The following is a 20,662-nucleotide window of genomic DNA, read 5'->3' as shown; positions in this document are numbered from 1 at the left end:
TGTGTCATTTGAAGTTAATGCCAGTGGCTGGAGAGAGCGGCCATGGCAGCAGCAGGCCAGAGCTGCTGATGAGATCATGAGGTCGGACCTCTGTTATAGAAAGGGCTTCAGATTGAGGCTCATGTTAGGAGGCTGGACACTGTCCCCTGGGTTGCTGGGCAGATGGCATCTGGAGCAGGACTGGCCCATGGTGACCCTGGAAGGGGTGGCTCTGGAAGTGTGTCTGTCCATGGGCCGGCAGCCCTCATGTCAAGACAGCTGGAAACTACACTCTACTCTAGGCCCTTGGCGTTTCTCCTGTGACTGCTCCAGCACAGTTAGAATTTGGAGAAATTCCTCTGCTGAACAGACATTTGCCAAATGCTCATTTCACTGTTGGTCTCCTCTCCACCCTGTGGGCGGGTACAACACAGAAGGAACCAAATCTTTCATGTCAACCTTTCAAACCATCGAAGACGTGATCATGCCATCCTTAGGGAGGAGTACTGGGATTGGAGGAATAGAGATGAGATGTAGTGTTACAAGCACAGACATCACATGTGTCACCAGGCTACAGAAAAAGTAAGCTGTGCCTGACGATGATGCTGTGCTTACAGGCAGGCGGCAGGAGGGGCTGCCTGGTGTTGGCATCGAGGGGGGTTGACGGGCGAGTGGACTGTTTGCGTGAGAGACACCTGCTACTGCAAGGGGAAGAAACATTCCCACTTAAGTGACTTCAGCTGGTGTCCTTGTGGCTTCCTCTGGGCCCTTTGAGGTATTTTGTTTTGCTTTGTTTTGTTTTTGAGACAGTCTTGTTCTGTTGCCTAGGCTAAAGTGAGGTGGTACCATCTCAGCTCAATGCAACCTCCACCTCTCAAGTTCAAGTGATTCTCCTGCCTCAGCCTCCCAAGTAGCTGGGATTATAGGTGCCTATACCACACCCAGCTAATTTTTATATTTTTAGTAGAGATAGGGTTTCACCATGTTGGCCAGGCTGGTCTAGAACTCCTGACCTCAAGTGGTCCACCCACCTCAGACTCCCAAAGTGCTGGGATTATAGGTGTGAGCCACCACACCTGGCCCCCTTTGAGTTTCTTTGACACTGTCTCTGGACACTACACACTGGTCCTAGGGCATGGGACCCTTGCCCCTCTTGGTCCGAGTTTCCTGTGTCTGTGTATGGAGCTGGTGGCTTTGCCTTTTCTGCCAGGGAGTTCTACCACATTTGGACTTATGTAATTGATTTGGGGATTATATTGTTTTAATGTGAAATTATACATTTTTATGAAATCCATCAGTTTCTTTGCCATTTATTTTCAGTGATATTAGAGATTCTTACCCCAGCTCAAGTTCAGAATAATCATATTCACACAATAGGTTTTTTTTTTTTGAGACACAGTCTTTGTCACCCAGGCTGGAGTGGAGTGGTGAGATCTCGGCTCACTGTAACCTCCGTCTCTTGGGTTCAAGCAATTCTGCCTCAGCCTCTCAAGTAGCTGGGATTACAGGTGCACTCCACCACACCCAGCTATCTTTTTTAGAGATGGGGTGTTGCCCAGGCTGGTCTTGAACTCCTGACCTCAAGTGATCCGCCCACCTTGGCCTCCCACAGTGCTGGGATTACAGGCGTGAGCTACCATGCCCAGCCACAGAATAGCTTTTACTTGCCTTTTATGATTGGATTTTTTTACACTTAATTTTTTTGCTTATAACTTTTAAATATTTTAACGTTATTAAAGTCACATGTGTTTAATGTAGAAAGTGCAGAAAAGGTGAAAAAGAAAATAGGAATCTCCTATAATCCATTTCTCACAGCCTCACTGTGGATGTTTTCTGGGAGCTATCTGTAGAGAGAAACCATGGAGATACCCTCCCACATAGACCGTGGTGCCTTTTTACATTTTTAACCTTTGTACGGAGAAGCCGTTACAATTTTTTATTCCACAAACACCTACTGAGGTCTTGCTATGCATCAGGCAGGCCATGGAATGAAAAGCTTACAGCATTTATCAAAGAAAGATCAGTCTAACTGATGCCACACAGCTTACTGGAACAGACAGGATGCAGAAAAGGGTGACGTGTTTGTAGAGCAGTCTCAATCACGGAAGCCACCCCCTGGGAATCCTCAGGGAATGCAGAAAATAAAGCAGAGCAGAGCAGCCGAGCCCTTTTGAGCAAAGCTGCACCGTCCCATTGCAGGGACCTGTCTATCCTTGTACCTTTGTAACACTAAAAATACCTGGCAGAGGCCCCCTCAACTGTCGTTTTATCAGAATCATCTAGTCTAATTGCAATGTTGGTTTTTTTTTTTAACTTTCAGATGAATATTAGAATAATTTTGTTGTTGTCCGGGTGTGGGGGCTCACGCCTGTAATCCCAGCACTTTTGGAGGGTGAGACAGGAGGGGTGCTTGAGGCCAGGAGTTTGAGGCTGCAGTGAGCTCTGATCACGCCACTGCACTCCGGCCTGAGTTAGAATGAGACCTTGTCTTAAAAAAAGAAAGAAAGAAAAAAGAATAATTTTGTGAGATTACCTCCCCCCAAAAATGAAAAGGGGTTTTCATAAGAAATGTAGTAAACCTATAAATGTGAGAGAAAGTTACATCTTTGTGATATTTATTCTTACCATCTTTTTATAATTTTTCATATCTTGTATCTCAGCAGAATGTATAGACTTCCTAATGCAGTTTCTTCTATTTCTTAGGATTACTACTATTGTTTCAGTTTGTGGGGGAGGTTTTGAGTGTTTTTTGTTTGTGATTATGAGATCCTAATGAACTAATCTTTAGTCAGCCATTCGGGCGCGGTGGCTCAAGCCTGTAATCCCAGCACTTTGGGAGGCCGAGGTGGGAGGATCACGAGGTCAAGAGATCAAGACCATCCTGGCCAGCATAGTGAAACCCTGTCTCTACTAAAATATAAAAAATTAGCTGGGCGTGGTGGTGTACATCTGTAGTCCCAGCTACTCAGGAGGCGGAGGCAGGAGAATTGCTTGCACCCAGGAGGCGGAGGTTGCAGTGAGCGGAGATCGCGCCATTGCACTCCAGCCTGGCACCTGGCGACAAAACAAAACTCTGTCTCAAAAATAAATAAATAAATAAATACAATTTAAAAATAAATAAATAAATAAATAAATTAACTGGTCAGTTTTGATGTACAGGAACGCTATTGATTTCTGTACATCGGTCACACACCCTAGTATTTTAAGCAATTCTCCTTACCTTCTATAGTCTTGCAATTGAGTACAAACAGTACTTATGTTGCCCATTTTCCAATATTGTATCTTATTACTATTTTGTGTTTTGCTGTGTTGTCTAAAACTTTACAACAGTGCTAAAGTATAGGGCTTCAAGTCATCTTTTTTTCTTCTGGATTTAAATGTAAATGTATCAATTTGCTGTTTTTCTAGCAAATGTGATGTTAACTGTTTGAGATACAATTTTTTTTTTTTTTTTTGAGATGGAGTTTTGCTCTCGTCTCCCAGGCTGGAGTGCAATGGCTCCATCTCGGCTCACCGCAACCTCCGCCTCCTGGGTTCAGGCAATTCTCCTGCCTCAGCCTCCTGGGTAGCTGGGATTACAGGCACGCGCCACCATGCCCAGATAAGTTTTTGTATTTTTAGTAGAGACGGGGTTTCACCATGTTGACCAGGATGGTCTCGATCTCTTGACCTCGTGATCCACCCACCTCGGCCTCCCAAAGTGCTGGGATTACAGGCGTGAGCCACCGTTGAGATACTATTTTTAACAATATTGCAGAGTTACCCTTCTATTTCTGTCTACCTTGTCTTTATGAAATCTTTTCAGGATCTGTGGCTTCCCATCTAGGTTGATAAGTAAGGCTGGGCTTCAGCAGAGAGTAGACCATCAAAACTCTTCCTGTTCTTCACCCCGTCCCCAGCCCCCATAAACATCTTAATAAGTTTGGTCAAAAATGTCCTGAAGGCTACGAGCAAATCAATAACATAAGAAGTATATTATTCTCATTTATGAAAGTTTGAGAATCAACCCTTCTGCTTCTACCTTCATATATTTGGATAAACCAGCTCCCGAGACAGTAGAACCTAAGGCTCTGAAAGTAGGAAAAATGGTGAAACAAAGAAATCTTGATGAAGAGGGTAAGGCATGAGTGGTTCAGTGAATGAAGCTGTAGTTTCGCTGGTCGTCTTGAAACGTAGTGGCCACACCTGAAGAACAGCCGAAGATCCTCCTGAGTTGGTCCTCTTAAGCAGACATATGCCTCACATGCCCACATCTGCAGCTTCCAAGGCTTTCTGCAGTGGGAGGAGAATGGAATTTTGCTCTCTGGACTGTGAGCAGCGTTGCAGGGAGGGATGGTGAGGTCCACCTGGAGGCAGGCTTGGGAGCAGGGACTCAGGCCAGGAGCGTACCCGCTTGTGCCTGATCTTGAGGCTGGAAGAGCATTTCCTAATGTGTTCTGCAGAGCCCTGATCCCAGAAGGCTCTGTGAAGAAACAGGTTCCATGATAAAAGTCTGTGAAATGTTACCTAATCTGTCTCCCTCTTAAGGAATCCCAATGACAGAAGTTTCTCAAGCAAACTCATCACCTGTTAAACTGTTACCAGAGGCTACTTGTTTATAGAGCTATTTACTTAGAACCCTACTAACATTCCAAGAAATTAGTGGTTCATGAAAAACATATTGGGAAACACATGACTGACAGTAATATTAGTAGTCATGACAACGAAGTCACACCACCAGCTATCTCCTCCTGAACACTGTGTACCAGGCAGTGTTCTAAGCACTGAGCCCTGGTGCTGAGCAAGACAGACATGGCTCCTGACCCCACAGTGGAGTAGAGTGATTGTGATCAGGGCCAAAATCGTATTACTCTAGGACCCTCCCCCCTTTATTTCTTTTGCTTTCCTTCTTCTTTCTTTTTTTTTAGTCTGGAGTGCAGTGGTGATCATAGCTTGCTGTAGCCTCTAACCCCTGGGCTCAAGTCATCTTCCTGCCTCAGCCTCCCAAGTAATGTGTGCCACCATGCCCAGCTAATTTTTTTAGTATTCCTTTTATAAAATGGAGGTATAAGAGTACCCACTTCAATGGGTTATCGGAAAGAACAAATATGATTATAGTTGGAGAGGGGGTGGTGATGTAATCATGTTTTTCAAAAGTTTAGTCTCATGGATTAGAAGTGTGAATAAGACTGAAACTGGGAAGACCAGGGAGGACGGGTTGCTAATGATGACAGCTGGTCCAGGGGTGTTGGTGAATGGTGATGGAAGAGGACAGACCTGAGAGATCTTAATCGGAATTGATAGGATGAGAGTGGAGGGGGAAGTGGGAGAGGAAAGGGCCAACATAACACCGAGGCTTCTGACCAGGCTGGTGGTGTGGATGAAGGTGCGCTTCTATTGCTGAGGATCTGGGGAAGAGGAATATGCTGGTGGGGGCAGGTGGGAGGGAGGCACGGGGTTGAGTTGATGTCAGAAACCTTGGGTTTGTAAGCTGCACTGCTTTCGGATTTTTCTCTGTCACTGTTTGCATCTCTTATTAAGTGACCCTTTGCTGATCATCCTCAGGGCCGTGTCCTCGCCTCTTCTCTTCTATCGAATCCCTTTTAGATTGTTCCAGGAGCTTCCTGCGCCCTCTACTTAGTTACACCCTCCTCTAAGAAAGTCTAGTCCCAAGATGTGAAAACGGTATCTTTGCTGACAACTCCTAATCAACATCTCCAACCTGGGTCCACACTCAGCTCCCTACCATCGACCACGGAGCTTCCATTCCAGCAGGGGACGACAGGCAGTAAAGGGAAATTTATTGTGTGTTAGACAGAGCTGGGTTGAGAAAAACGCAGCAGGAAAGGGGACAGGAATTGTTGAAGGGTTGGAATTGCGTTTTATTTTTTTTGAGACAGAGTCTCACTCTGTCACCCAGGCTGGAGTCCAGTGGTGCAGTCTCAGCTTACTGCAACCTCTGCCTCCTGGGTTCAAGTGACCCTCATGCCTCAGCCTCCCGAGTAGCTGGAATTACAGGCAATCGCCACAGTGCCATTACAGGCATGCACCATCATGCCTGACCAGATTGGCAGTTTTAGATAGGGTGGTCAGGGTAGTTTGATGCTTCATAAACTTCAAATGTGATGTGGTGTCAGCAGAACTCTTTGGCCCTCCTCTTTGGCTTTATTGTTTCGGTGGGGCTACATTTCACTTTCACTGGAGCATCGTGTATGACTTGACTGTGTATTACAGTGTGTTAGTCAGGCAGGTTGGTCATTCCTATTATTATACATAAACACATCTATGTGGTGTCAGAGGATCGATTCAGTGAGGATTTTTTTCTATGTATCAATGTAACATCACAATCTGTCTATTTGAATGTTACATGGAGACAGCACAAGTTACAGTAATATACATTAAATCATATGTAGTATTGAAATTGGAATACTTAGGTTTATTTTGACCATAATTAAATTTTTTTTTGTTCAAAAGTAACTATGGACATGCTACCGATATAGAATCAAGTCAGAGACACAGGAGGGAACACTAACTGGAATGATAAAGAGACGGAGCCTGGGAGAAGGCTTGTTACAAATTCCACAACGAATAGCAATTGCAGCTTCATGGCAAGAAAAACATGAAATGTAGCTGGTGTGTTATACAACAAATGTTCAAAGATAATAGTAAGAGAAAATATCATGAGAAGAGGCATTTCAGTGAAAACATAGTGTGGCGGTTTAAAAAGCACGTCTGAATTTTTTTATACTCTTCTCCTTAAGAAATGGAGCTAATTTCTCTCCCCTTGAATATCCGAAGTGATGAGCTGTTACTTCCAAGATTAGGTTTAAAAAGACTGGTTTCCACCTTCAGTTCTCCCTCTGTCACGCGTGCTCTCTCTTTTTCCTATTCTCTCTCGCTCTCTCTTCTTCTTTCTCTCCCTCTCTCTTTCTCCTTCTCTCTCTTTCCTTCCCTCCCTCCCTCCCTCTCTCTCTCTCTGTCTTTCTCTGTCTCTCTCTCCCTCTCTCTCTGCCTTTCTCTGTCTCTGTCTCTCTCTGTCTCATTTCTACTTTGGAGGAAACAAGCTGCCAGGTCATGAGCCACCTATGGAGAGGTCCACGGTCCCTGTGGTGTGGAACTCAGGTCTCAGCCAATGAGGAGTCTTGGCAAAGACATAAAAGAGCTTGGAGCAGATTCTCCACTCCCAGTGAAGCCTTCCCATGACTGTTTCCCTGGCTGGCAGCTTTCTTAGAGACCCTGAGTCGGAACTACCCAGCTAATCCACTTCCAGACTCCTGACCCACAGGATCCACAGAATTTATTTATGAGATAATAAATATTTGTTAAGCTGATAAGTTTTTGGTTAATTTGTCACACAATCATAAATAATACACAATGAATTTCGTAAAAAATTTCTTCTCAATAGTCCAAATGGAATTGAAAAAATTAGTAACCTGAATTTATAATTAAATGTCCAAAAACTTAAAAAAATTTATTTTGAGACAGGGACTCACTCTGTTGCCCACACTGAGTGGCATGATTTTGGCTCACTGCACCCTCGGCCTCCTGGGCTCAGGTGAACCTCTCACTTCAGCCTCCCTAGTACTGGAATTGCATGCATGTGCCACCACACTTGGCTAATTTTTTTTTAATTTTTTGTAGAGACAAGGTCTCATTATGTTGTTCAGGCTGGTCTCAAATCCTGGGCTCAAGCCATTTTCCCACCTCAGCCTCTCTAAGTGCTGGGATTATAGGCATGAGCCACCATGCCCAGCACCCCCTCCCCACAAATTTTTAAGTGATGTTTTATAGGATCTGAGTCTGTAATTCTGGGCAACAATGAAATGGATTGCATCCTTGCACAAAAAAGAAAATCATTTTAGAGGGAGAGATAATAAAAACTTATTTCAGTTGGGGATATTTTGTTAGAAAGTTATGAAGGGAAAACTAAGATATTTCATATAAAGGATCTCTAGTTAAGCCACTGAACAATTGCCTGTATAATACAAAAACTTTTTAACAATACTAAAGATCAACTGACCCAACATTCTTTCTTTAGTTGCAGATGAGTTATTTAATGTAAGAAAGATAGTCTGATTAATACTTCAGATACATCCTGTTTAAAAGGATTTCTCAACTTTGAAAAAATGTTAATTGGCTCACGCCTGTAATCCCAGCACTTTGGGAGGCCGAGGCGGGTGAATCACGAGGTCAAGAGATCGAGACCATCCTGGCCAACCTGGTGAAACCCCGTCTCTACTAAAAATACAAAAAATTAGCTGGGCACGGTGGCGTGCCTGTAGTCCCAGCTACTCAGGAGGCTCAGGCAGGAGAATTGCCTGAACCCAGGAGGCGGAGGTTGCGGTGAGCTGAGATCGGGCCATTGCACTCCAGCCTGGGTAACAAGAGCAAAACGCCGTCTCAAAAAAAAAAAAAAAAAAATTGAACTTGATTCTAAAATTTATAAAGCCTATAAATAATCAGAGGCCAAACCACTATATTAAAACAGATTCCCTAGCAAGTAAAAATCTTGCAGTTTTAAACATACGCTTGTATCCACACACACAACATATGCTTGTATCCACTTTACATACAAGACAAAACTTACACTTTAAAGTGGCTCCACCTCGGAAGACATGTATATTTGTGACGAATGCACGCCTGCTATGTGTTGTTTGTCACTGAAAACACCCGGCTGATTCACAAAGCTCTGATACATCTGTGTCATCCTCATCAAAGTAAAGACACCCAGCCTGTAATCCCAGCACTTTGGGAGGCCGAGGTGGGTGGATCACGAGGTCAACAGATCGAGACTATCCTGGTCAACATGGTGAAACCCCGTCTCTACTAAAAATTACAAAAAATTAGCTGGGCACGGTGGCGCGTGCCTGTAATTCCAGCTACTCAGGAGGCTGAGGCAGGAGAATTGCCTGAACCCAGGAGGCAGAGGTTGCGGTGAGCCGAGATTGCGCCATTGCACTCCAGCCTGGGTAACAAGAGCGAAACTCCGTCTCAAAAAAAAAAAAAAGACACCCCCCCAGTGATAATTAAATTAGTAGATTCTCTATCCCTTCACACTGACGCACTGGGTAACAAGAGCAACAATACCATTTCTGTGACAGCATGAATTATTTAATTTAAAAATTTTCAAATCCATATTCTTTCATTAATAATAGGGTCAGACAATTACCAAAATCAATGACTTGACATAGTAATACCGGGTTTTGCAGAATTCCTTACAGATCACTGCAAATCAGGTTTGTGTAAAATAACTGCAAATTACTCCTCTCACACATCCCTTTCTGAGTCTTTTGGTACCTAAAGATGCTTTCAGGGTAGGATCTGAATTCACTTTCCCAGTACTCAAAGAATGAAGTCTTATAACACTTCTAAAATAGTTGCCGGTTTGTTGCCAACCACATTATCAAGAGCACTAGTTCTTAAGTAAAAAACATTTTAAGACTAAATTACAGTAAACCTGAAAGCCCACAGTTTAAACCCAATATAACTCAACCATATCCAATTACCAAATGAAAACAGAAGATTAAGTCCCGAAACCTGAAAGCAAATTCTTTTTAAAAACATCCCCAAAGGGTGTTTTAGACTTTTGCAGTTTTTTGTCTGGCTGTTCTTCCTTTATTGCCATGGACTCTTGCTCTCAACTTAAACAGAAGTTCAAGTCCACGACAGATTGCAGCTCAGGTAAAATACCATGCACAGCATTCGATTACTTCAAAACAGCAGGAGCACACGGGCTGAGGAGAGCAGTCACATACGGCTTGCTGTTCTCAAAAATTAGGCATAACGGCAAAAGCATTAACATCGATGGATGTGGAAATATTAAGCCACATTACCTTAAAACTACATTTAACAAAACCACCGTGAGTGAAGAACTACAGCTCTTAGTTGCTACAAAGTTTCTGCCTGGCTGAGGCAGCCTAGGAAAATCCAAAGAAGGAAGTCTAAACAGGCCAGAGTGATGAAGCTGAGTGGCTTTTTCCCTGGGGCAGCAGGATGGTGTTTGGCTGCGGAAATTTAAATGAGAGCAGCTCAAGCTGGGGGAAAAACTCTGCACATCTGAATTAGGTGTGGGGCTAAACCTTGTTCAAGATCACAGTGTCAGACACGGGCGCTGTCTTCAGAAGGCAGGGCTTGGTGGGACCCCTGAGTGCTTGCGGTGGTGGTGGTGGTGGGTCTAGATGGCTAGACAAACAGAAAGAAGCCTCCTCTGCCATTATTCTTGCCGCCTACATCTAAATCCAGTATAGCAGCTGACATGGTTTGGCTGTGTCCCCACCCAAATCTCATCTTGAATGCTAACTCCCACAATTCCCACGTGTTGGGAGAGGAACCCAGTGGGAGGTGATTGAATTATGGGGAAGGGTCTTTCCTGTGCTGTTCTCCTGATAGTGAATGAGTCTCAGATCTGATGGTTTTAAAAACAGGAGTTTCCCTGCACAAGCTCTCTTGTCTGCCACCATGTGAGACGTGCCTTTCACTTTCCAATAAAACTCTTTCTTTTGTAAACTACCCAGTCTCAGGTATGTCTTTATCAGCCGCATGAAAAAACAGACTAATACAGCAGACCCCTGGGATTTAGGAAGTATTAATATAAAATATCTCTAGCTCAGTGTTCTCTGCCCAAGTCTCTGATGTTTTTGTTTCTGTGCCACCTGTGGGGATGGACAGTTGGAAGAGCCAAACCCAGCTGCAGGCAGTGCAACTTCACCTAGGACCAGGGGAGCTCAGGACCTGCTTAGCATTCAGTGCGCCTGGGGACCAGGGAGGAGCCATCCGCACGTAGTGATCAGAGCTGTTCTGGCAGAGAGAAGAAAGAAGCAAGCAAGGGCGAACAGGCACGGGTGGGGGGACGGCCGTAAGTGGAGATATACACTAGCAAGTGCTTAGTCAGCAGCGTCAAGGGGCATGGCAGCAAGTACAGGGCTGGGGTCCAGGGAGGAGCCATCCGCACGTAGTGATCAGAGCTGTTCTGGCAGAGAGAAGAAAGAAGCAAGCAAGGGCGAACAGGCATGGGTGGGGGGACGGCCGTAAGTGGAGATATACACTAGCAAGTGCTTAGTCAGCAGCGTCAAGGGGCATGGCAGCAAGTACAGGGCTGGGGTCCAGGGACAAGTTGCTGGTCCTTGAGTGACAGAAGCTAGCCCTGGAGGCTCCTGGACACAAGGACAAAGGCCCTGACCACAGAGCTGGAATACTCTAAGCCTCTGCATATCCTCAACACCGGGGAGCAAGTGCTTCCCAAATGTGGCTGCAGGTGCAGGGAGCCAGCCGGATCAGTGGATGCCCAGGCAGGCTCGTGAACACATGTACCACATCTGGCTTGGGCCATTTAGTAAAATACAACAGATGCTTCTGCTGGTTTGAAAATCTGCAACTGCCTGGCTCCATCCAGCTCTCAGCTGGCACTTTCCCAGAGTCACTGATAGGGAAAATGCCATCTTCTTTTTTTCTTTTTGAGACAGAGTCTTGCTCTGCTGCCAGGCTGGAGTGCAGTGGTGCAATGTCAGCTCACTGCAACGTCCACCTCCCGGGTTCAAGTGATTCCCCTGCCTCAGCCTCACAAGTAGCTGGAACTACAGGCATGTGCCACCATGCTTGGCTACTTTTTTTTTTTTTGTATTTTAGTAGAGATGGGGTTTCACCATGTTGGCCAGGATGGTCTCGATCTCCTGACCTCACCCTCTTGTTTCCAGTGAAAGAGTTTTGCTTGGTAATGGCTTGTGGTTCCACAGTGTTTTGTGTATGAAAAGCATAGACAGATACTACTGAAGTCGCTCAAATTGCAGATTCTGCCATGACAGGAAGTCCCAACACTGTAACATTACCCCTTAATCTTCAGCAAGACACATGAATAAAAAAAGTTAAGTCCCAACTGCCTGCCTCAGCCTCCCAAAGTGCTGGGATTACAGGCATGAGCCACCACGCCTGGCAAAAACGCCATCCTCTCAGGGCAGTGAGACAGCTGGGAATCGATGCCTTGCAGCCCCGTACTTACCAGCTGAACCTTCCTGGGCCCTGGTTCCCTCATCTGTAATGTGAATTTCATAACAGCATCTACCTCATAAAATTTCTGTGTGAATGAAACAAGTGAAAATATGTGAAAATTACACTAGTGAAAAATGCCCAAAAGCATTAGCAGACTGCCGGGCATGTCTGCGTGCTGTATGAGTGTTTGCTACTGGTGTTACTTGTGAGTGACATAGATATTCTCCTGGTTCAACATGTTTGTATCCAGATGTGGAAGAAACCTTGAGGATGAGACAATGAACTGAACATCTCCCCTTTGCTGATGGATCCAGCATGGTTAGGACAGGGTCCCCGAGGGGCTTCGTCCAGCTTCCTTCCACCTTCCTGTTCATATGGTGCCCGGTGTGCAGTGTGGGTCTCCCAGTGGCACCCACCTGCCAGCATGTTTTGCTCATCTGTCCTGACCCGTGGTTTCCATCTGGCCAGTGTTGGCCCCCAGCCCCCTGTAACTTGTCTGCCCCAAAGTGGGCAGTGGTACACATCCTCTGCACAAGGAATACAAAAATCTGTTTATTTTAATAGAGATTTCATCTCTTTCTTAATGCAATGCAGCTGTGTATATCCTGGATCCATACAGTTCTGGGGGATGGATGCTGGTGATCTTTAGCATTATGCTGGTAGTGTTTTCTTTCTTTTTTTTTGAGATGGAGTCTTGTAGTGTCCCTAGGCTGGAGTGCAATGGTGTGATCTTGGCTCACTGCAACTTCCACCCTCCTGAGTTCACGCGCTCCTCCTGCCTCAGCCTCCTGCGTGGCTGGAATTACAGGCGCACACTACCACTCCTGGCTAATTTTTGTATTTTTAGTAGAGACAGGGTTTCACTACGTTGGCCAGGCTGGTCTCCAACTGCTGGGATTACAGGCATGAGCCACTGCGCCTGGCCGGGTTTTCTTAATTACACACCCTGAACTCACACCCAGCATTCTCCATGTGTTAAGACTAGATATGGTTTTGGATGATACTGACTTGCTAATGTCCCGAAGCTGGCTGGCTCCACCAGCTCTATTTGAAATAACATATATATGAACAGTCACTAGAAACAGGCAGGTGCTAACGTTTGTACTTTTGTCCCTGATCATACTGCCGTCATCTCTACTGTTACCATCTTCTTCACTTCACTTTTTAAGGGCACTCATTCTGTGAAAATACCTTTGTTTTAAATGGAAAGAAAAATGAATTGACTTGACAGTCTTAAAAAATAAAAAGATGACCCAAAATATACAGAACCATTAATATAAAATTAAAGATCTTCTTTCTCAGTGGAAAAAAATGAAAACCATATTGCTGAAGTCTCTCAACATTTCATTTTTTATTTTTCTAATAGTACATTCTTTAAAAGAAGTTAACAACTTCAATTCCAAATATAAGGATTAAATAATGCAAATGAAAAGCTGTCATTTTCGGTGACGCTATTGCCTAATTACCCTGGAAAAAAGTATTCTTATGACTGAACTGATGCAAAAATCCCTTAGAAAAGCTTCATTTGTTGCCTGTAAAGAGTCTTCTTAAGGTCACTTTTACTTCTAGACCACCCCCTTGTTTCCAGTGAAAGAGTTTTGCTTGGTAATGGCTTGTGGTTCCACAGTGTTTTGTGTATGAAAAGCGTAGACTAAGAGATACTACTGAAGTCGCTCGAGCTGCAGATTCTGCCATGACGGGAAGTCCCAACACTGTAACATTTCCCCTCAATCTTCAGCAAGACACGTGAAAAAAAACTCAAGTCCCAACTCAGTCTTTACTTTGATCACCATTTCCAGTGGCGTTCAGAGGCTGCTGTGTGGTCAGACGCAGAGCTCCCTCGAGGCCCCGTGTGCTTATGAAGTACCTGCAGGTTCTGAGTGTCGGCCCCAGCCCGGGTCAGGGGTCTGCAGACAGAGGCACCTGGTGGCTGCTGGGGCTCCCTCGGGTGAGCCATGGCATGGGACCCCCTAAGCACCAAGCTCGCACGGTCTTCTTCTCTCAGAAGGCAGGGGAAGAAGCAGCGCTCCCAGACAGGACAGAGAAAAGCCTATGAAACAATGCTCTCCAGTCACCCACCAGCTGCTTGTTCAGAGCTAGAATTTACTGCTGGGACAAGAGTGCGCTCCTATTTGCTTTCATTTTTTCCAGACGCTTCACTAAGTGGCCGTTGCTCACCTCGAGCTCTTCTGTTTTGTCCAGTGCAGAGCGGAGCTGGGAATAGAGGAAAGACAGTGAGCTTTGAGGAACCGGCTCCCTCCAGACACCACAGAGTTCTGTGTTGCCAAAATTCCGGTCCCACTGAAAAACAGAATGATAACTTGGATCCTGGTCACTCGTGGTGCCCTTTTGCCTCTGAAACAACTGGACCCAAGAGAGAAAACACTCTTGGGGATCCCAATGGTTTCTTTTTTCCTTTTTTTGAGATGGAGTCTTGCTCTGTCACCCGGGCTAGAGTGCAATGTTATTTGCACACCTCCCGGGTTCAAGCAATTCTCTAGTCTCAGCCTCCCAACTAGCTGGGACTACAGGTGTACACGACCATGCTCAGCTAACTTTTTGTATCTTTAGTAGAGACAGGGTTTCACCATGCTGGTCAGGCTGGTCTCGAACTCCTGACAGCAGGTGATCCATCCTCCTCGGTCTCCGAAAGTGCTGGGATTACAGGCATGAGCCACTGCACCCAGCTGATGGTTTCACAAAAGGTAAGTAAGGCATGAGGTAAACAAACACAGACAACAAAAGCTGAGCTTGGACTGCATGGAGCGGTCAGTCCCCACAGCCCTAGCAGCCAGAGTCCAAGGCAGGAATGCCTGAGGCCAAGACAGCCGCACCTGGGAGCCAGGGCCACAGAGCTAAGAGTCGGGCAGAAGATGAGCTGTAGAAGCCACATTAGTAGGGCACTGTCTGGACCCACAGGTAGCAGGGCAGAGTGAAGGTGCCCTAAGCTGGGAGAACATGGTTTTGGAGGGGTCACAAGAATAGAGTCTATGGCTCTGCTTTCAACCCAAAACACTCAAGGAGGGTTGTTTGGGTCCTGGGACATAAGTCCTGCCCCTACCTCACCAGCAGAGGCAGAAGCAAGCCTTTTTGCAGTTTCCACAAGTTAAGCCTGGAGTATTCCTACAAATTAAAATAAAGCATAAGATCACAACACTAAATACAGGAGGTGACAAACCATTTGAGTGAGAGTCAACAGAAGCAATAAATGATAGAATTAGACCCCCAGAGACTAAGCATGTTTCAACTGTCAGATACAGAAAACAGAACAGCTGTGTATGAAATATTTAAAGAATAAGAATACAATTAAAAAGAGGACATACAGGAACATGCAACAAGAAGCTATCAAGAATGAAGATACTTTTTTAAAAAAAAAGGTGGACTGGAAAACCTTTAAAAAAACTTTAGGCATTATGCAACAGAGAGAGGTAAGGAGATAGACAATATGGGAGATGGTTAAAAAATGGCGGTCACAATGAGAATTTCTAATATCCTCTGATTAGAGTTCCAGAGGGGAATGTGGAGAGACTAAAAAAAGAGGGATTATTTAAGGAGCTAATGGTTGAATATTTTCCCAAATCAATTTTTAAAAAGACTCCATAGATCCAAGAAACACTATATATCTCAAGCAGAAAGATTGCAATAAACCACATCTAACAGTAAAACTGTAGAAAATCAAAGACAAAGAGAACCTGAATGAAACTAGAGAAGAAAAAAAGGTCCCCTACAAAGGACCCGCTGTCCTTTTTCAACAGCTCAATGGAGGCCATAATTGCTATAATCACTGAGGAAAATGACCACCACGCAGAATTGCATGTCCCTCAATACTACTCTCCAAGAACAAGGCTGAAACCAAAACATGTATAAACAAAACCAGGGAATTCACCACCAAGAAGTCTGCTCTAAAAGAACTTCTACAGTACGTACTTCAGGGAGGAGGAAAATGATTCCAGTACAGTCTGAGACACTAACAGGAAAGGCATGTAAAATGGCCAGTATGTAGCCATGGCAAACAAACATGGGCGATGTAAACCAACAACAACACGACAATAGTATCTGACCAGTGGGAGTTATGAAGGTCAAAAGTATTTATGTGTGGATGTACATGTATACACACGTCCACACATGTGTGGGTGTTACATGTATACACACATATCAACACATGTGTGGATGTACATGTATACACACATGCCCACACATGTGTGGGCGTTACACGTATACACACATGTCCACACACGTGTGGGCGTTACATGTACACACACATGCCCACACACGTGTGGACGTACATGTATACATACATGTCCACACGTGTGGGTGTTACATGTATACACACATGTCCACACATGTGTGGATGTACATGTATACACACATGTCCACACACGTGTGGGTGTTACACGCATACACACATGTCCACACGTGTGGGTGTTACACGTATACACACATGTCCACACGTGTGTGGATGTACATGTATACACACATGTCCACACATGTGTGGGTGTTACATGTATGCACACATGTCCACACGTGTGTGGGTGTTACATGTATACACACATGTCCACACGTGTGTGGATGTACACGTATACACACATGTCCACACGTGTGTGGGTGTTACACGTATACACACATGTCCACACGTGTGTGGATGTACACGTATACACACATGTCCACACGTGTGTGGGTGTTACATGTATACACACATGTCCACACGTGTGTGGATGTACATGTATACACACATGTCCACACGTGTGGGTGTGTGCATGTCAGGGAAGAGAGTGAAGCTGAAGTGCTCAGAAGTCCATTGTAGAGGGGAGTAGAGATAATGTTCCACTTTAATACCCCATGAGTGGTGACTGAAAGAGTAGAAATTGAATGTAAAATTTAAATTTGGAGAGAGAAAAGGACGCACAAAGGACAGGATAAATGGTCATTCACAGTCAGACGGTGAAAACAAGTCAAATACACCAATAGCAATGGACTAAAGGCTGTGCTAACATGCACAGATTTCAGGCTCACTTAAAAACCACTGCCACCTAGCTATATGCGTCTGAAGAGATCATCGAAAGCGTAACAACACAGGGAAGACCAATCCAAGGGATGGAAAAATCAGAAGAGGACAAATACTAACAAAAAGAAAGCTGATGCAGCCACACGAATACCCGAAAAGGCCAGCAGCAGCAGGGACCGAGAGGGTTACCGCAAAATGATAACAGGGTTAACTCATCCAGAAGATACCAGAATTTTAAACACTAGTATCAGTAGCCTCAAAATATACAGGAGAAATAGTCAGAATGAGACAAATCCACCATCCTCTATTGGAAGAGTTTGACAAGTCTCTAGGAGCCACTGAGAATTTGAGTGGATAAAAGAAATCAGATCCGAACTCACACTTCACAAGTTTGATCGGTGGAAGTATACAGAATTTTGCACCCATAAATCAGAGGCTACACATTCTTCTTAAGCACATCGGAGACAGTTACAAAAGTGAATCATGTATCAGGCCATTCAGCAAGTACTGACCAATTTCAAAGACCAGGTATAACAGAGACCATATTCTCTGACCATAGCAAAATTAAGCTAGAAAGTTAAATGGGTTGGGCACCGTGGCTCATGTTTGTAATCCCAGTACTTGGGGAGGCTGAGGTGGGTGGATCACCTGAGGTCAGGAGTTCAAGACCAGCCTGGCCAACATGGTGAAACCCTGTCTCTACTAAAATGCAAAAATTAGCCAGGTGTGGTGGCTAATTTTTGTATTTTTAGTAATTCCTCCCAAGTAATTCTAGCTACTTGGGAGGCTGAGGCAGGAGAACTGCTTGAGCCTGGGGAGTGGAGGTTGCAGTGAGCTGAGATTGCACCATCGCACTCCAGTCTGTGAGACTCTGTTTCAAAAAAAAAAAAAAAAAAAAGAAAAAGGTAAATGAAAAAATTTCACATTTTAAAAAGGTATATTTCTAAATAACTCCTGAGTTAAAACATAATGGCAAGGTGAAAACAGAAACATGCTGACTGAAGCAGTCTACATCAACACGTGTGGGCTGCAGCAAGAGTGGCGCGTTGAGGGGTGGGCCAGGAAGTGGAAGGAACATCTGGAGTGTGGCAAGGGCACAGGAGCTGCCACTGGGTCCCACACATGCACACAGATGCACGAGCTAAACTGCGGGTGAAGAATCGACCCCCAGGATCTTCAGGAATGTGATTTTGCTAGAATGGGCAAAGCATTCTCAATATACTCTCCAAGAACAAGGCTGAAACCAAAACATGTATAAACAAAAACAGGGAACTCCTCAGCAAGAAGTCTGCTCTAAAAGAACTTCTACAGTACGTACTTCAGGGAGGAGGAAAATGATTCCAGTACAGTCTGAGACACTAACAGCAAAGGCATGTAAAATGGCCAGTATGTAGCCATGGCAAACAAACATGGGCGATGTAAACCAACAACAACAACACGACAATAGTATCTGACCAGTGGGAGTTATGAAGGTCAAAAGTATTCATGTGTGGATGTACATGTATACACACATGTGTGGGTGTTACATGTATACACATATCCACACATGTGTGGATGTACATATATACACACATATACACATATATGTGAGTATGTGCATGTCGGGCTTGAAGAAGGGAGGGCCTGAGGCTCTGACAGCATTTTTCAAGGGGTTGCACCCTTTGCTGGTGAGAGGCTGGAGAGGGGCTAAGAACCGAGGTGGCATGGAGGTGGCATGTGGGTGAAGAAAGAGTTTTAAAGAGGAGAGAAGGCCAGGTGTGGCAGCTCATGCCTGTAATCGCAGCATTTTGGGAGGCCAAGAAAGGAGGATCACCTGAGGTCAGGAGTTCAAGACCAGCCTGGCCAACATGGAGAAACCCCATCTCTATAAAAATACAAAAGTTAGCCAGGCATGATGGTAAGTGCCTGTAATCCCAGCTACTCAGGAGGCTGAGGTGGGAGGCTTGAACCTGGGAGGTGGAGGCTGTAGTGAGCCGAGATGGTGCCACTGCACTCCAGCCTGGGCAACAGAGTGAGACTCTGTCTCAAAATAAAATAAATAAATAAATAAAGGGGAGAGAAATGGCATCTTTGGTTTCTCCTCCACAGTCCCTTTCCTACAGTTTAAATACAAAAGGAGTGATTCTTTTCTTTTTTTGTTGAAACAGGATCTTGCTCTGTCACCCCAGGCTGGAGGACAGTGGCATGCTCATGGCTCAAAGCAGCCTCCACCTCCCAGGCTCAATCAGTCCTCCTGCTTCAGCCTCTGAAGTAGCTGGGACTACAAGTATGGGCCACCACATCTGGCTAATTTGTTTTTTGCAGTTTATGTAGATACAGGGTTTCACCATGTTGCCCAGGCTGGTCTTGAACTCCTGAGCTCAAGTGGTTTGCTTGGCCTCCCAAAGTGCTGGGATCACAGGCGCGAGCTACCGCGCCTGGCCAGTGCGATCCTATTAAAACATAAATCAACATAAGCCACTCCTCTGCTCAAAACTCTGCAGAAGCTCCCATTTTACTCATACACAGGAGGAGCCCAAGTCCTGTCCATGGCCTCCAGGGCCCTGCCTCACAGGCTGGGGTGCTCTGACTGCTCCCTTTGCCTCCTCTCCCCCTGCTCACTCGGCCTTCACCGCTCTGACTGTTCTCTGACAAAGGCAGTGCCTTGCCCACAGCTCTCCCCACATACGCTCATCCCTTACGAGGAGGGCTCTCTCCCAGTTCCGCCTGGCTCACTCCCTGGCCTGCTCAGGCCTATCCTTGTATGCCACGAGAAGGAACATCTTCCTTGGCCACCTACCTAAAACTGCCTGGCCTGGGCCATTCCACACTCAGCCCCTCTCCTGCCTGTGGTCACTTTTATTGACCTCCCTCTTCCAGAGCATATGCTCTATGGAGGCAGAGACTTCTGTCTGTTAAGGTCACAGCTGCGTCTCCAGCACCTGAACCTGTGCCCAGCATGCAACAGATGCTTTAAATATTTGTTGAAATATTTGCCACGTGTCTTCAGTAAGGTAAAATATGTGCTTTAATTGGGAAGCATGGTAATATGGGAGTGTGACCAGCAGGTGGAGTGACAGCAGCTCGGCTTCTCAAGGGCACTTTCCATAGGGTGACCCCAGACAGCTGTGGCCTGGCCTCGGTGCCATACCCAGCTCTCGGCCACAGCAGGCCCATGGGCTCCTGGTTCTCCTACCCAGGCTCATTCTGCATGACACAAAAAATATTTGGAGCATAAAAGGCCTGGCTACTCCTTTATCTCATTACCTTGTCATTGATAGACAAATCCTCCTATAGGAGATGCTCAAAACTGACAGGTGAACCAGTTGATGCCAGGTGTGGGATGATCTGACAAATGACCAACCCAGGGGAGGATGTCACAGAAAATCTTCCCTGTACTGTTCCCACTAGAGAAATACTTGTAGCCATTCTCTTCCTAGACATTGCCTCGGAAATTTACCTCTCTTTGGAGTTTCCGTTTCTCAGCCTTAAGTTCATCTTCTATTTTTTCTGCATTTTCAGCTGCTGATTTGTAACGTGATACTTGACTCTCTAACCTTATTACCTAGAAGGTGGAAAGAAACCACATGTATCAATGGACGGGCCTGTTTTCTTTCTTCAGTTCTTTGAGATCCAAGGCTGGATTTAATAAAACAGGAGAATACACCATGCAAATACTTGTGACATTCGGACTATGGTGCGTGTTCATATTTCCAGGCAACCCTGTGCTGACAC

The 20,662-nt window shown here is 45.3% G+C and overlaps 1 protein-coding gene across 19 annotated transcripts in view; it reads right to left on the bottom strand.

The window, feature by feature from the left end:
- Positions 1-13,270: 13,270 nt before the first annotated feature.
- Positions 13,271-20,662, bottom strand: part of LRRFIP1 (LRR binding FLII interacting protein 1) — a 163,618-nt gene continuing 156,226 nt past the window's right edge. For all 19 annotated transcript variants that reach the window (XM_078328883.1, XM_078328885.1, XM_078328888.1 and 16 more), the window contains 2 exons: positions 20,388-20,492; positions 13,271-14,157 (listed from right to left, as the gene is read on the bottom strand). In XM_078328883.1, the coding sequence (XP_078185009.1) occupies positions 14,047-14,157; positions 20,388-20,492 (216 nt within the window). In that variant the 3' untranslated portion in view covers positions 13,271-14,046. The remainder of the gene's footprint in view (positions 14,158-20,387; positions 20,493-20,662) is intronic.

This window comes from Callithrix jacchus, chromosome 6, assembly GCF_049354715.1.
Source record: "Callithrix jacchus isolate 240 chromosome 6, calJac240_pri, whole genome shotgun sequence".
Taxonomy (NCBI): domain Eukaryota; kingdom Metazoa; phylum Chordata; class Mammalia; order Primates; family Cebidae; genus Callithrix; species Callithrix jacchus.
Note: the sequence above shows the minus strand (reverse complement) of the source record. Positions and strands in the feature narration are given on the sequence as shown.